The following is a 16,668-nucleotide window of genomic DNA, read 5'->3' on the forward strand; positions in this document are numbered from 1 at the left end:
CCCGACGAACAAGGTTTAGCCCCGAGGTAATTACTTTAGGAGGCATTAGGGAGCCGCGCTAGAACTTTTAATTTTTCGTCAAAAAACTTTAGCCACTCGTTACGCCAACGGGGACGAGCGAACAAAGAAGGAGAAGAAAAAAAAAAGAGGACCAACGCGAGGCTCGGTTGGAAATTAAAATTCACGCTTGTACCCCTGGACTCTTTTTTTTTTCTCGTCCAGAAGCTTCGTAGGACAAACAAGCGCGCGTAGGAACAAAAAGCTCACTTGCTGACTCTTGGCGGCTCTTTGAAGTGGAAATTGCTCCTCCTTTTCTCGAAGACGGACGGCGAGTGACATACGTTTTCCGGGGACAAAGGGCTGTTTTACTTCTGTTTGTTTTCCTCGAGTTACGTATGTTACACGTGCTATGGCCTGACTTTTTCCGTTTTCTTTGAGTTGATTGAAATTGGTTTGGAAACTTTTTTTTCTTGTATTCCTTGTTTTAAGGAACTTGTCAGGATTATAACGTGATTCCACTAAATTTTTTTCTTCTACCAAACCTATCACGAGTGTATGTGTGCAAAGTCAGAAAAAAACGAAAGTGATTGCTGGGCAACGCATGAATTTGCTAATGAAATGCGGCGAATTCGCTCCGATTACCGACGACGCCGAGAGAGCATCCCCTTGATTATGCGTCCGTTCCTTCCCTTCTACCGTACGTATACGGCTGGGAGCGACGGACTCCCACTGCTTCTTGTACTTACCCTCTGTTTGTGCATACATTTGTGTGCACATTCTTGCGCAAACAAACGCTGCATCTTCGTACGCGTGTATGGGTACACAAACTCTCCCTTACTGATGTTTGTGGCATTGCTTTTCGGCTAGAAGTCGACGGGAAGGAGAAGAGCAATTCCTGGCCGTATCACCGAGATTGGATGTGTTTTAATCCAATTACCGGTTGCGAATGAATGGTGTTTGGATATATGTCTAAGATAAATAAATATATGAACAGAGGGTTACTTTTGAAGTACAACTTCACATGATCGAAGTTGAACCTAAATTCGAATTTTTCAGTACAGGTGTGTTGACGATAATTGATATTTTTCAAGATTGAAATTGTGAATTTTCCATTATACTAAAACAAAAATTGGAAAAGTAATGTTGCTATGGAATTATATTGTATAGAGCACGGACTAACCCACTACCATTAAGCCAATGTAGTGCAGAGTGTGGGCGAAAAAAAACGAGAAGCGAAGTAGAGGCGCCGAGAGCGCGGCAAACTTTCCGTTTATGAAAGTCTTTCGGCAAAAGTGTCGTCGAACCGAACGAACGAAGGAACGTAAGAGTCCGCTCCGGCGTTCGATTTCATAGTCATTGCCCGCGTCGTTCAATCCCCTTCCCCCCTCCTCTAGAACTCCTTCGAATGACGTCCAAGCCCGTTTTCTTGCTTCCTTTCTTTTTACTTTTCTCTCAGTTATTTCTGCGCTGTTAGTCACTCTTTTTTTTTATAGGCTTTCTTTTTTCATGAGACAGAAAGGGCCAAAGTGCTCGAGAGTTTACGAGAGCGAAAGAGTTGGGTGGAATTTCGCTGGTAATGCCGCTTATTTTTCAATGCTTGTGTTGGCATTGGTTTATCAAATTTTTGGGTCGATGGTTCCTGAAGAGGTTTTATTTTTTTCAGAAAGCAGGGGAATTAAATTTTTTTGCCATTCAATGGGTTTTGGAGGGTTTGTAATTGATTCGCTTTTGAATTCCGAGGTTGGGAGCTGGACAATTTGTGAAATGATTTGAAGATTTATATCTGTACTTGAGTATATTTTAAAACTCTGGCAAAGTACAAGTTTTGTTCAAAAAGTAGAAATAGGAACGAGTAGAGAAATAAATTAAAGAGCTTGGAAATTTCTTCAGTAGTACAGGTCAATATATGGTCAGACGCCTGTATGAATCCCAATTATTTTGAATAAATCATCGTGCATTAAAATTTTAGTATTGACATATACTAAAAAATGTTAACTTTAACAGTACACATATATTTTTAACAAACAATGATGGGAAATACAAATAAAATAGACAAAAAAAATATTCTTATAAGCCAAAGGAACGTTATAAAATGATAACGACGGATTATCGAAGTAATTCTCTTCAAGCATCTTTTCTCCGGTCAAAAAATCATGATATTCAATTTTATTTCATAGAAAGAATGTCAGATACGATTCTCTCATCATCGCACAAATTTTCCACCAACTCGAGCACATAATGACTTTTTTGACTGGGGTTGCCTCCCATGTGCTCGATGATTTTCGACGCTTATTAATGCGGAGGTAGCGAGAGCCGATGCATCGAGCGTTTCATTTGCATGGCTTTTATGCTGTACTCCATCACTCGAACGCATTAATGTACGCGGGGAATTTCGCGTGGCTCGACGCTCGTTTGAAATTCAGTGGGTTTTCATTTTTGAAATGCAAAAATCAGGAAAAAAAAGGATCAGAAATGAAATTAAAGCTATTGAAATTTCCAATGATAACTGTGCGATTTGGATAAAAAATTTTACTTGAAATATCGGACTGAAATTGCGTTGCCAAACTTCAAACCTAGCTTTATAATTTCTGGTATATTTCTGTCATATATATATGATTAATATTTTTATTAATATACATTGTAAATATGAATAAAGAAGTAAGTTTTGCAAAGAGATGTATATTACTTAAAAATCTTCGAACTATCAAAGGACTACCTATTTTACTTTAAAAAGTTACTATGTTGATTTTAAATTTAATAAATAAATATAGTACTAAGCGAAGAGTAAGAATAGTGTCGTGTGTTAGCTTGACGTTATTTTGTGGCAATACAGTATGAAACTTTTTTTTCCAATAATTATTTGTAATACAATAAATTTTCCAAGCACTTATTTAAGGGATTAAATCCAAAAAGTATGATGGAATACTCTTTGGTAAATTGTATCTGAATTACTTTTTTTTTACCCAAATTTATCAATTGAAGAAAAAACTCCCAAACAAATAAACAAATTTTCCAAAAAAAACCCTCAAAACTGAATCCAATTTGCTTTTTACCCCCACACTCGACGCATCTCTCGCGTTCAATCGCGACCACCAAATATCTTTGTACCGACGATCGCAAACACTCGCCATACCCAATGAACCGAATCTCGCATTTAACGTGCCATATTTATACACCACCTGTGGCCAAAAAAAATCCCCGGACTCGCAGTAATATCGGTTCGACTGTTTGCTAAGCAAAGAACAGTCGCTGCACCGATTCCCATACCCCCGCTTACCGTGAATAATATTAATATCGAGTTTCCCGACCACCGGCAACCGCTCTCTGTTGTGTTTTATTTGTTTATTGGAGGACTCCCTCATTAATTACACGTGTCTACAAAAGCACGTCGAAATCGATCCCTCTCCGTTTCAGCTTGAAAATGTTTTCAGATGAAAAAAAAAGAAAAGAAAAAAATTAATAACCATAAATATTGAATGGAAAGAGATTCTGGTCCCTACACGATACCTCGGCAGTCAAAGGAGACGGGGAGGAAGGGGCACTCAGCCAGCAGCTGCGCTTTTCAGAGTCATAGCAAAGGGAGTCGAAAGTCCCCTCCCTGTCGCTAGTTCCCTTTACGAAATGATGGATTGTCGCTTTGCCTCTACACGTGTACACGTGTGTATACGGGTCGGGCGTGCATTACGGGCCGATAGAAAGCACGCGCGTACGCTTTGAGTCCAGACGCTGAGGGAATTCGATATCAGCTTTTCGTGTCTCGGCTTCGTTATCGTTTGAATTTCGATAATTGGCTGGTACACCAACACATGTGTGTATGGGTGATGTGGACTTTTCGTAAAATACCAGGGCTTATGTTTTCTTGATGACAAGACTAGCGTAAAAAAATAAGTGTGGTGGATGAATAGTGTGGTTTGAGTCTCTGGGATTAAGTCAGACGTCTAAATGGCAATAATTTGTTCAGTGTTGCTTATACAAAGGTACATTATTTCTACAATAGGGTTCAAGCATTGTTACTAAGAGACACTTTCTCTAAACTTAGAGTTAAATTTGTAACGTGAAAAGGTACAAAAAAGTTGTAAATTTGTCATTTGCAATCGTATCCACCACTATCAATCTTTTCCGGTTTGAGTATAGCACTGTGCAAAGGATGAGATATTTAGCTAACCATTTTTCTCTTCTATCGAGGTCAAAATGACGTCTAAAGCTTCTTTCATCGCATCACCCATTAGTTTTCAAAGCCAGAGCAAATCTCGTCACACGTATTCCCGAGGAACTGCATACTCTTGAAGTCATTAAAAAAGACTTTATACCTTATTCTAAGTCTTTCAAAGACTTCAGAGTGCGCAGCTCCTCGCATATTCTCACATCATTAAACATCAAATGCCTACTGCAAAAAACTACTGTCCACTGACACTTGGCTGTTGATTAGCTTTCAAGGGAAGTCTCTATTGGCAGCCAAAAGAGTTGTACGTAAGCCAAAGTTTTTGCAATTAGACACGTGACGGAGCATCGAGGGAGCGAGTTGAGAAGCAAAGAAAAAAGTAAAAGCAGCGCGAAAGAACGTTATTGTGGCATAAATCTTGATAGCACAAGGGGGATGGGCAAAGATGCGGCTCCTCCTAAGGTCGGCTGTTCGTCTTGATTATTCCCTGACAGTTGTCGTCGTCGTCGTAGCCCCCCCCCCCAGAGTCCTCGCCTCTTTCGCACTGTGTAGTGGCGAGTTCACGGGGAAAAAGCGATGTTGTGTCGTGTGCCAAGCCCAGACTCCGCTTCGTGTTCCGCTGTCCTTTAAGCTAATTCGTACAAATGTTCCCGGAAGTTTATCGGATGGTGTTGCCTTTTCTTTTTCTCTTTTTTTTTTTTTTTAACCTTTTTCGCGGCGTAATTGGTTCTCTTGGATATCTGTTGTCTGCAAGCGTTTCGTGAAAAAAATGCACAGATTATTTTTGGATTTACACGGTTTACGAATCTTACAAAGTTTTTGTTATGTTAAGGAAAACTTTTAATGATTTAAAAACAATTTCGCAGTGATTTCACTGCGATTTCATTGGAGAAACACTACTCTATTAATTAAGTGAGTTTTTGGATCTTATTTATTCAATTTGAAAAACATTAAAAATAAAGAGTTGTATCAATTTTTTGAATCATTCTTCGTACGGGAAACAAAGAACGATCAATTGAAATGTTAACATTTTTTGCATGATTTCAAGTAAATAAGAAAACTACTAAGATAAATCATGACTTTTTCTATCATAGTTAGGTTGATTACCATTAACATTTTGTTAGAAATCATATACGTACATTAACGAACAGGTAACTTCAAGAATTTCGGGATCAGTCCAGGGACTAAATAGCTCCTAGCGTTAGCCTTTAGACTCTCCTGCGATCCGCTGAATATATACATAGACGTGCAGGGTCTGTCAATCGAAATAATCGAGTAGAGGAGGGGATAAAAAAGGAAGAGAACCGAAGATAAAAGAAGCAGCCAGACGATGGATCGCGACTATTAAGTTCCGTCGGGTCGGCTAACGATTCATTTTCCATGATCAGCTAAGGCTGGGACAAAAGGACGTTGCCCCGCTCCAGATCTTTTCGCCCGTCAATCCCCCGCTCGCTGACTCTGTTTTCTTCACTTGACAACTGAAATAACTCGTCGATCGAGAAAATCCAAACGCCATCTTTGCAGATCTGATTGTGGATGCTCCTGAGGATAATTGATTATAAAGTATGAGTGGATGGTTAACTGGAGAGGGAAAAAAAAGGAATTGCAATCTATAGGTCATTATCTGATGGGTCTTCGTTAATGCAATTCAAGGAAAAGAAGTTACCAAAATAAATCTTTTGACTGAGCTATTTTAAAAAGATATCTTTGATCCTGCACTGCTCAAGTTCATTTGAATTATAGACAGAAAAATTATGTTTAAAATTAAATGATTTGAGGATTTGATGTATTTTATATTTCATATAGAGACATAATTTGTTTCTCGATGTTACAATTTTTGATGAGATACTTTAATTTACATTTATTGTTAGGATGTAGGTAACTGTTTAAGAAAATTTTTGTAGACAAAAAATCTGTTTTATATCTTACTTTTTACTATAATGTTTACAATTCTTAAGGAACATGGCTCTCTCTGCCAGCTGATAGTTAATTGACAAACTTTTCTCAACAGCTTCTTTTTAAAAATTATTGTCTCTAAATCTAACTTTGTCATAAACTTTCTTTTTTCTTGCTGATTACTGTAGATTTCCAATTGTAGCTCTCATATTAGCATTATTTTCTTCTGCTTTCTTGGATCTAATAAATGATTACAAAGGTAGATATATTATTGAGATATTAAATAAAATGTCAATTTTTTTCTAAAATATGTGATTTAAAAAACGAGATTATAGTCAACTTATTATAACGCCTGCAAAAACTATTTTCAAGTCGATATGTAAAGCCAAACAAAATGATCGAAAGCAGTTATTTCCGAAAACAGTTTTCTCAAAAAATTGTCGATAAAAACATTAGAAATTTTTAAAATAAATATAAAAAGTTACATGTACCATTAATTAAATAAAATCACATGCGTACTACATGCATGTCTTAGAAGCAAACATGTTTCGTTTATAGATTTTTGAAGAAAATGAAGTTGTCCCTTAGTAACAAAAATACGTATGAATCGATTTTAATTCTCTGGGAGCTGAGAAAAAGTTTCTCGTACCTTCTTGAAAGACTGACTTTTACAGAGTACAACAACACGTGTTTAAAAATACTATACTTATGTGCTTATAATTATTACGAAGCTTGTAAAGCTTAAAAACTTCACCCAGTGGTAGTTTTCATTACGATCAATATGAATCCTGTCATATTAAGGTGCTATTTTTTAAAAAAACGGTACCAACAAAATCATAAACTCACATGTGTCGAAACTTCTCCTAATCAATGCTCATTTTAAACTGTGCATTTGTGATTCATCAAATGACTGGATTGGCTGAAACTTTTTCGACACACTGAGCATTCGAAAGGTTTTTCTCCCGTGTGGGTCCTCATGTGTCTTTTGAGACTGCTCGAGTCCGTGAATGGCCTCTGGCAGATGGCACAGTGACCAAAAGGTATGCCGGTGTGAATGCGCATGTGCCTCCTGAGTACACTTTTTTGTCTGAAAGATCGTAGACAATCCGAGCATTTGAAGGATTTTTCCCCCGTGTGCATTGGCATGTGCTTCGTGACGTCACTCGAGGAGGTAAAACTTTTTTGACACACTGGGCAGCTATAGGGTTTCTCTCCCGTGTGGGTCCTCATGTGCCTCTTCAGACTGTACGGGTTCGTGAATGGCCTTTGGCAGATGGTGCAGTTACCACAAGGTATACCGGTGTGGACGCCCATGTGCCTCCGGAGAGTGTTCAATTCTCTAAAAGATTTTATGCAACTTGAGCACTTGAAGGGTTTTTCCCCCGTGTGGGTCCGTGTGTGTGCTACCAAAGACTGTTTCAGCCTAAACGCTTTAGAACAATACGAACATGCGAAGGGTTTCTCCCCCGTGTGAATGAGTTGGTGCTGCTTCAAAAGCGTAACTCTGGAAAAAGTTTTTCCACACACCTCGCAGAGACTCGCACAGGCTGCTTTCATGGTCGGTTTTCTATCTGTGGCCCTTGAACAGCTGGTAAACGGTTAGATACGGATGTTTGGTATGCGAGAGCAGAAAATTTTATTAATCCTCGTGATGGCTTCGCTGTTGCTGGGTTTTTTTTACTGTAATAACATTTGTTTTATCTTGAGGAATTTCATCCAATTTCGCTTCATCAACTGCTTTCTCGCCTACGACTGGAGCAAAAAAATGAAGTATTTCAACAAAGAATCGGTTTAATAGAACCATTTATTTTTAGTTTTCGCTATTAAAGTGATCTTCGACAGTTTATTTAAGTTAATGCAAAATTTTTCTATTCGATGAATTATTAACCAATAATTGTCCGATGATTAGGTCCATATTTTAAATAACAGCTTAACTCATTGTAACTCTGTAATGTAAAATGTAAGACTGACAAAAAATGTCCACGTAGAAGTTAACGTGTACAATTATACTTTAAATATTAACTACGTTCAGAGGTTTTATTATTGTGTTTTATAGAATGAAAACCAAAAAAAACTTACTACTTCTGCATGCGTATTTATTTCAAATCAACAAATGAAAGAAATACTTTGCCTAATCCGGGTACTCGTTGCATCAAGATTAGTGTTTCAATTTAATCTGCTCTCTAAAGGTTTATAGATGTTACCTTGTTCCTTGACGAACTGCTTAATTTAATTCGTCTTAATAATACAGAAGCTCGTGTAAGTAAATGGATATTGTACTATTACATTATATATCACTGCAAACAGTAATATAGACACAATAAATTGAAATTTTTTGTCTTGTGGACTAATGAAGAACGTCAACGTACACAATTTAGGGCTCAAATGCTACTAACATGACAATAAATGAGGTGATTTATATTTCTGTTTACGACGAGCAATAAGAATGTTAATAGTGTTATAATGACCTTTGGCTGTGTATGTTGTCACAAAGTTTTGAAGCGATGTTTCTTGGCAATGTTGGCCTAACACAGGTTATTTGTGCCACGTATCATCAAAAAAAAAAAAAAAAATGTATGTTATCAAGACTCTTATCCTAAATTTGGATCTTAAGCTATACGATAACATAAATATTTTACGTGTAGTATCCAGAAAATAAGTTTTTTTATAAAAACTCGATGAAAAATATACATTTTGTCTTACAAAGCATTTTTATACAAGCAAATAAATAAAGAAAATAATTATCTTACTCATTTTTTAAAAAAAGTCTTCTGAAATATTTTTTGTTTTATATCAGCATTTTATCAAAGAAATAGAAGACTCCTGTAGAAGCGCTAACATTGTTGTCATCAGGCAACGTGACAGGTGTATGATGCACGCAAAAAAAATTATCTTTCACCTAAATAAATTTCCTAAACTGAAGAAAGCATTTAGTAAAATAGTAAATATTATAATCTATTGAAATGAAAGTAGAATTTTTTAGTTAATATTTTCTGGGTGCTGAGAAGTTTTTTCTCTCAGAGTAATTATCACCAAAAAACAACTCTGAAAGGCGGGTGGATAAAAATGATCGAAAATAATAATAAAAGTTATGATAACTGGCGTGGCGTTTTAACTTTACCATGCATAGTTTCATAAGAAAAATTGCTTCTATTTTTCTCTCCGTATACAGATAAAAACTGCATTTTTAATTCATTCAACCTAAAGCCCCACGTAAATCCTGTCATACATATTTTAACAGAAAAAAAATAACATAATGTAAAAGTATTACTTATATCAAGTACATTATCGACGAAATCGTCTTAATTTTTTCAATGCATGAAAAAAACTCACCTAAGACTTGTAAGATATGTGACATATATATATCCAAATACACGTTACATGTGCACCTATACGTACTATTGACTGTCAAGATTTTTCAATATCCTACTCCTTTCGAGTAAGATACGTTATCCCTGTCCAAACTCATGAGTCATCTCTGCCCGTTGACCGAGTGCACGCCCGCATGCGAGACGTCAGCAGAGTGTGACAAATTGTTCGATCCAAGTTGACTTGACATGTGTATATGCGAGGAGCTGTCGTTGCTCGCGAAAACTCGCCGTATGAGCTCGTTATAAGTTTCACGACGTTCCGGTGCGCTTTTGTACTTTCCGATGTAAAAGCGTTTTGGCGTATTCTCGCCTGGATTTTTATCCTTTTAAGATTTTGTTGCCTACACTCAACTTTTTTTTGTTCTCTCGTATTTGAGTTTCAAACTCAAATGTCTTGCTTGAGATGTTTTAGAAGACGTACGATAGAATTTTCCATTCGAAAAGCACGTGATATATTGTTCTCAGACATGGTGGCCAAATGAGAGAATAGTTGATGGCAACTATCTCATGATTGGGAAATTTTTTAACTGCACTCATTTCATTTGTTATCGAGACAATGCTACTCTCATTATAAACAACGACAAACATCATTTTTTAAAAGCAAGATTTTTACAGTTCGTAGTATTTATTCAGTCAAATCATATGTTTTTACCTAACTTAATTACTTACAGTAGCGAAAGTTCGAAAAAAACTTTTATCCTCCAGCAAAATCTAGGAGTTGCCGTCGGTAACCTACTTCATAGTAAATCAAAAATAATTCGATAACCTCGTGTACGTATTTTTTATTTTCCTATACGCTTTCTAAATACGTATATTACGAGTAAAAATAAATTTCGACCCTTACAAATCTACCATTGCTCAAAACGACCCCTGAACTCTGATATATCGAAGCTCCGTAATCCATAATCTTCTCTACACATTAACCCCCAATGATCTCGAGCGCCTTCTTCCTTTCATTCCACGTGAGCTCCATAAAAAAAAATAATAATAAAATAAAAATAAAAAAAAGTTCGTCACATATCGAAAGAAGGGCACAAAGAAAGCTGCCAAGCTCGAAAGGACGAGCGGAATCGATCGCACCCCTACCGCGGTTAATTAAGCCCCCAAGTTATTAACTCCACGAGCCTCGTCCTTCCTGTCACCCTCCTCTTTTTTATTTCACATCTCCTTCTCCTAATCTCTTCTTTCTCACTCGATCCTTTATTGCTTTTCATCTTTGTATCTTATACAATTTCATCTCATAGGATTATGACCGTAAATCCTTGGTGCGTATCCTGCGATATGGTGAGATCTTTAACGACTCTCCAGTTCAAACCCATTAACGTCGGTGCATTCTGTTCCTTTTTTTCTTACATCGTACCTTTTTGTATACACACGCACTTTCGCGAGCAACGTTTAAGTGCACTTGCCATCTCAACGGGCTGTTTCGCAATTATTTCCTTTTTTTAACAAAGGTCAGTAAAAAAAAAAAAAAAAAAACCATGCACTCTTAACCTTACGAGTAATGAAATTTACATCCAAACGACTGTACTCCAAGCTCGTACACGAATTTCCCATCCACTGTTACTTCAAAGCTGTATATGTGCCGATTCGGTGTTTTTCGCCATTGTCATCTCTGCCACAGTGAGAAAGGAAGAAAAAAAGTAAAAATCTCCCCGCCACCCGTCACACTTGAGAGGGAGGAAAAAAAATAAAACTTCCTTCCGAGCTGCGGAAAAGCTTTTTTCCCCGGGAACGCAAGTCGCAGGCGTCAGCATCGGTTGACCGACGAATGTACTTTTCTTACCCTCCCTCGATGAACGGTAGACGGGCGCGAAAATAAACCGCTGAGTCGAGCTTTTGCTGCTTTGACTTGTATATTCCTATGGTTGAGGTTACACGCGTGTGTAACAAACGATTAAATAACGCCCAAATTGGACGCCAAGCTGCTTGTTGTTTGGTTTGTCCCTTTTGTCGCACCTACCGAGAATTGCCACATTTATCTTTTCTGTTTTCACAGGGTATCCAATGATGTCTCAAAAATAGTATACGTCCCACAAAAGGGATGATCAGACACCTTAAATTGACAAAATCCATTCACCGAATCCTCTGAGGCTCGCATTTTTTTACACACCGACGTACACTCCCTCGCCAGGAGCAAAAAGGACCCTTGTGCATCCCCCCCTCTTATTTTTTTCTCTCGTGCTCACCCATCCGTTTTTTTTTTCCTCGCGACCACTTTATCTTCGTCTCGCGCGCGTTCGCCTTTCTACTTCTCCCGGACTCTTTTTCTCTGATGACGCGCCTCGCTTGGCTTCTTTTTTCGCAGCCTCACCTCGATTACTTCCCTTGTATCTAATCGATTAGATGTTCCGCTGCGTTTATCGTACACTGGTTACGTTTTCAATGCGACTCCAGGAAAGAAATAAAAATCCACCCCCGCCTTTGGACGCGCGTCTTTTTGCTTCCCTCCTTCGAAACGTACGCACAAGGTTTCGCTTTTTTTCTGATCCTCAGTCGCGATTTTTTTTTTTTTTTTGGAGGGACGTACAATTTTCGCACGCAAGCGTATGTTCATTTAGGCACAAATTCTCCAAGCTTTTTTTCCTGCAAGCTCTCCTAAAAAGCGACGGTGAGTATGTAATCGTAGCTTAAAGCCCACCGATCCAAAGATTTCGACTTTTTCTCGCTTTGGTAAAAATCGGCAAACCCGCAGACACGAGAGCATAGAAAAATCGAGTTTAACTCCGCCTACCCGCGTCTGCGCGTTAAAAGTCGCGGCCAGCTGCACTTGGACGTCGAGCCCATTGGTCGGCCTCCTCCTCCTCCTCTCTCGATGCACCCACACCCTCGCGTGCATGTAGCTTCTTGAAGTATAGCCACCAGAACCTTCTTCTCTACGGCTTTTTCGATTTTTGCTCCCTAAAGTATCATCCTTAACCAGTCGCCAACGCCTACTTATACCGCCCCTGAAGGCAACTATTCATCGCCACTGTTGGGGTCACGTACGCGGATTTATACGATCGCGCAGAATGGGGGTGGGGTATACATTTTCCGCGAAAGGAGGCCCCGCGATACGCCGTAAGCCGATTTATTCGGCGATCGGCTCCTCTCCAAGGGCTGTAAATTCCACGGGGATAATCGCCTCCACCCTTATTTTTGTTTTCGGCGTTTATTTTCCTGGGCTGCGTTTAGCGAGATGATAATAAATACTAAAGTTTTTTGGGAAAAGCGCGCACTTTGGGCGTAAGTAAGCTTTGATCTTCCGTTGGCTCGTGTCTAGGGGGGGTAGTTTATTCGTCTCTTTGTATAATGTTCTTTGGACGCATTTGTGCATTGGTCCTTCAAGGAGAATGGGGAGAAAAAAGAATCTGCCAGGAAGCGCGTCATTAGCCTCCGTACGAGCGATCTGAGAATCGAAAGAAAGGGCTTTTTCCGTAAGGGTCGTGCGAGTTAATCTCGTCCCGGAAGGGGAGTTTTTCAGTGCTCGGTAAGCAAATCAAGCACGTCCGGCCTTACGGTTCGCCTGACATTTCCGGTCGAGGAGGACAATGGCGGAGTAAAAAGTCGCGGTGCTGCGATCTCCTTCGCTTCGGTGCACTGGGCTCTCTTTCAGGACTCTTTCGGACGCCTCTTGGCGGTCGGGAGCCTTTGAACCCGAGATCCTTCGGCTCAAGTTGACCCGTACCGTGAAAAGGGGCTGAGCCCCTTTTGATCCGATTTTTTTTTTTTTCAGCCACCCTTTTTCCGTTCTATTAGAGATTGGAAGTGGTGGTCGATGGGTTTGGTTGACATCCTGAGACCCTCGGTGTACATTCAATAGCGAAGCTTCTAGTACATTTAAATATCACGTAACTCGAAGGTTGTCAAAGGGCCGATACCAATCGTATCATTTTCAGTAATATATCGATCCTAATATCTCATATTCTTGCGAAACTTGGCTCATTACAAACAACAAAACTACAGGAATATTGATTTGATGCTGTGACGCAAAGCATACATGTACAAAAAAAAAAAAAATTCCTTCTCGTCTTTGAAGTCGTTCTTGAAGGGGGGAGTGAGAAAAGCTGGCGTAGGATCGTTCGCACAAAGGTGTAAGCTTTATTGCACTCCCCGTACTCTTTCTCCGAATGTTTCCCACTGGTATCAGTCTAGTTCGCACCCTCCGGCAACTTCGAGGGGATGGAAGAGTATATATACAGGTGCGTTTGATGCTTTGATTTCAAGGTGTCGCGTGAGAGTAGAAATGTGAATTTCCCCACAATCAGACCCATGCACTATTTTCAGAATTTTACCAATGACGGGGTAAATTTCGATTTGCATTTTGATTCCCGTTGCTATTTTTGTCGATCAGCTCGTAAAAATGCTAATTCAGACGACTCACTTTTGCGTGGCAACGATCCTATTCGAGGTCCAAAATCAAACCTGCTGACTCTCGAAAGAAGGAATTTTTCCAGGTTCTATATTCCACTCGGTGACGCGATCTTGCAATCTCCTTAACGCGGGTGTAGCCACCGAAGCAATACATCAGAGAACAAGCCAATGCATGAAGGAAAGAACAAGCCTAGCTTGGCTGAATGGAAAAAAAGTCCATTGTTTTGGATTATCTTTTTCTCTCCCGAGCTTTTTTTGAGGCAAACAAAGAATGGGCGCGGGAAAAGGAGCTGTTGAAGGAATTAGCTAATTGACGAGGTTTCTCAGATGTACGGGGAGAAATTTTGTGACGACAGCTTTGGGGAAGAAAGGTTTTTCCCTCTTACCAGGACACAAAAGAGACGCGCTTCTTTTTCTTGTCTTTTGAAGTTGGCTCTCCGACAACGGGGCTGGTGCTCGTAAGCGAGGCTCATGACTTTTGTTTCATATTGGATTTTGAGATTAGGTACATTTGATGTACAAGCATGGAATGGTACGCCATTCGGATTGTTCGTGGTCTTGAAATAAGACTACGTGCGAATTTTCGTTTTGAAATAACCGGAGATTTCACGTTACCGAGAGCCCTAAGGGAATTTGTTTCCGCATCGCTGTGCTCTCGGTAAAATTCATTGTTTCCGAAAATACCCGGCCGGCTGCGATATCTCGAGTCCACTTGAGCGAAAAATCTTCACGAGCACTCAACTGCAAACTCTGGCACAAGAGGCTTTTTCCGTTTTTGCCCTCCTACCATCACTAATTGCCGAGCTTATTTTGAGAGAGTCTTAGTTTGAAAACAAGAAAAAAAAAATTACGCTTTGCACGTCAACAGCTATTTCGCACTGATTACACAAGAGGTTCAACTAGCATCAATCACTTGAGAAATTAAAAAAAAGTACTTTTGCGTCAAGAGCTATCATCGTTACCAGAGTGTATGGAAATAGATTACATTTTTTCCGTCTGAAAAATAACATCGCTCGCTTGTTAAAAATGAAATAACAATGCTCTCTACGGAGCATCCATTCAAAGGCGACCGGAAACCCAAAAGCACCACGTCCGGATTCACCCACACGATTTCTTCCTTTGAGGTGGAAAAAAAAAAAATGGTATATTCTTGGAAACTTTGATGCCCCCGGTAATTATTTCCATGGTTCGCAAGGGACCAGATATACCAGTGCAATAATCGCATTCCGAAGGCTCCGTTTGTGATTTACGAGCTGCCACTCGAGCAAGAACACGACGACGCCTCGGGGAGTCCCGAAAAACTTTCGAGCCCCAAACAGCCAGCTCGCGCGCCGCGAGGGCAAACAGATTTGAATCCCAGCAGTGGCAGCAAAGTTTTCGCTCTTCCCCGGAGTTCCTTCCTCACCCCCCTCCCTCTGGATTAACGACTCCGCGTCCGCAATCCCGTCCGCAGTTCATACACGCGCCAAACTCCGGGGAGACGCAGAGAGATGAGAGAGACAAAAATCAGAGTTGCCCCCCCGTCCCCAGCGAGGGTATATCGAATCGTGTCGTGTATCATTACACGGGAGAAGAAAGGAAACGGATCCAAGGAGGAGGCGAGCCACTAACGAGATACTTATCGTTACGGAGCACCTAAATTACGTGGCATTGTTCCTACCGCGGGTGTATATATACGTGCACGGGGGGAGGGCGTCTTGAATAATTCAGGGGTCGGCTGGCTGACTGCCTAACCGGGCGTTATAAGGACCAATGATGTTATTGGCGCTGGTGACCCTCTGCATGGTGCGGAAATGGGACTCTCTCGGGGGTGTATCTACTTATAAGATGGTTGGTTATCGATTTTGCTGTGGTTGGTCGTTGCGCGATTGGGTGATGCTGTTTGGTTTTTCCAAGCAGTTTTCGTTGTTGGTTGGTACCCCTTGTTTAGAAAGTATATGAGGCCAAACTGAGCGTTACGAGGTTTGATGATACTCGAAGGATCAGGTGCGTTGCTCTAATAACCAATTCAATGAGGAGTAGTTTTTTTATTCACGAATAGTATGGACTGCTGGATCATTAAATTTTCTCCACTTCGTAGAACGTTTACTTTTATCTTGCTAAAAAAATACTGTGTAACGTAATTAACCCATACGTCATAGCGTTATTACTTTCATTTGTAATTTTAATTACATTCTGTATAAACAAAGAAACAAATGTAGTAATGATTCGAAAAATCGTTTATTTTGACAACCCGTCAACATGATGTAAATAATAGTTATATGATGTCAACTTGAACCAAACGTATAACGAATAAAATAATTATTTGAAATTTTTTATCCTTTTGACGTATTTATAAATTATACTCCTGTTCGTAAATAAACTGTTAAAATTCAAGAATCGATTGACATGGTTTATGTTTCCTTTTTATGAGACAGATCACTTTTGCTACTTTTTTTTTTTGCAATCATAAATGATCAAAGGCTTGTGATTGGAAATCAAGAACTATTTTTGTAATTCATAGGTTGACATGACATGAATGAAAATATAAAAACATTAATTTAATGGTATTGTGTTACACTCATTAGAGTCGATGATTATAGTTATTGAGAATTTTTAGACGAGAAAAAAAGTACGCATCGATTCTTGCTTTGATTATACGTTATTCTTAGATTTTCAGATTTTAAAGAATTTTCATGAAGCTAAATAATCCTGGTGTCTTCTTCTTTACAACAGACACCCTCCAGTTGGAGCTCATCTAAGATCTTTGGCTAATGAATTCAAAGTTCATAAAAAAAAGCAAATCCTTTTGTAATAATATACGTGAAACGTAAATTTTTCACCGAACAAACATAGTTCCGAAAGATATCCTTCTTCCCAGCTCGTACATATAACAAGCCCAAGCCT

The 16,668-nt window shown here is 39.3% G+C and overlaps 2 protein-coding genes across 4 annotated transcripts in view; one reads left to right on the forward strand and one right to left on the reverse strand.

The window, feature by feature from the left end:
- bru3 (CUGBP Elav-like family member bruno 3) overlaps positions 1 to 16,668 on the forward strand; it is an 825,259-nt gene that overhangs the window by 515,491 nt on the left and 293,100 nt on the right. The gene's annotated exons all lie outside the window — the stretch shown is intronic.
- LOC149373902 (uncharacterized) lies at positions 6,864 to 8,185 on the reverse strand. 2 transcript variants are annotated; one of them, XM_089595392.1, is made up of 2 exons: positions 8,138 to 8,185; positions 6,864 to 7,810 (listed from the first exon to the last, which is right to left on the reverse strand). In XM_089595392.1, the coding sequence occupies exon 2, from the start codon at positions 7,613 to 7,615 to the stop codon at positions 6,938 to 6,940; it is 678 nt and encodes a 225-aa protein (XP_089451518.1). In that variant the 5' UTR covers positions 7,616 to 7,810; positions 8,138 to 8,185; the 3' UTR covers positions 6,864 to 6,937. The 2 variants fall into 2 exon arrangements, with proteins under 2 accessions (XP_089451518.1, XP_089451519.1); XM_089595393.1 differs by having other exon boundaries at positions 6,864 to 7,804; positions 8,138 to 8,166.

This window comes from Copidosoma floridanum, unplaced genomic scaffold, assembly GCF_036245765.1.
Source record: "Copidosoma floridanum isolate Cflo_tuat_1 unplaced genomic scaffold, Cflo_Japanese_pri ptg000025l, whole genome shotgun sequence".
NCBI classification, from domain to species: Eukaryota; Metazoa; Arthropoda; class Insecta; order Hymenoptera; family Encyrtidae; genus Copidosoma; species Copidosoma floridanum.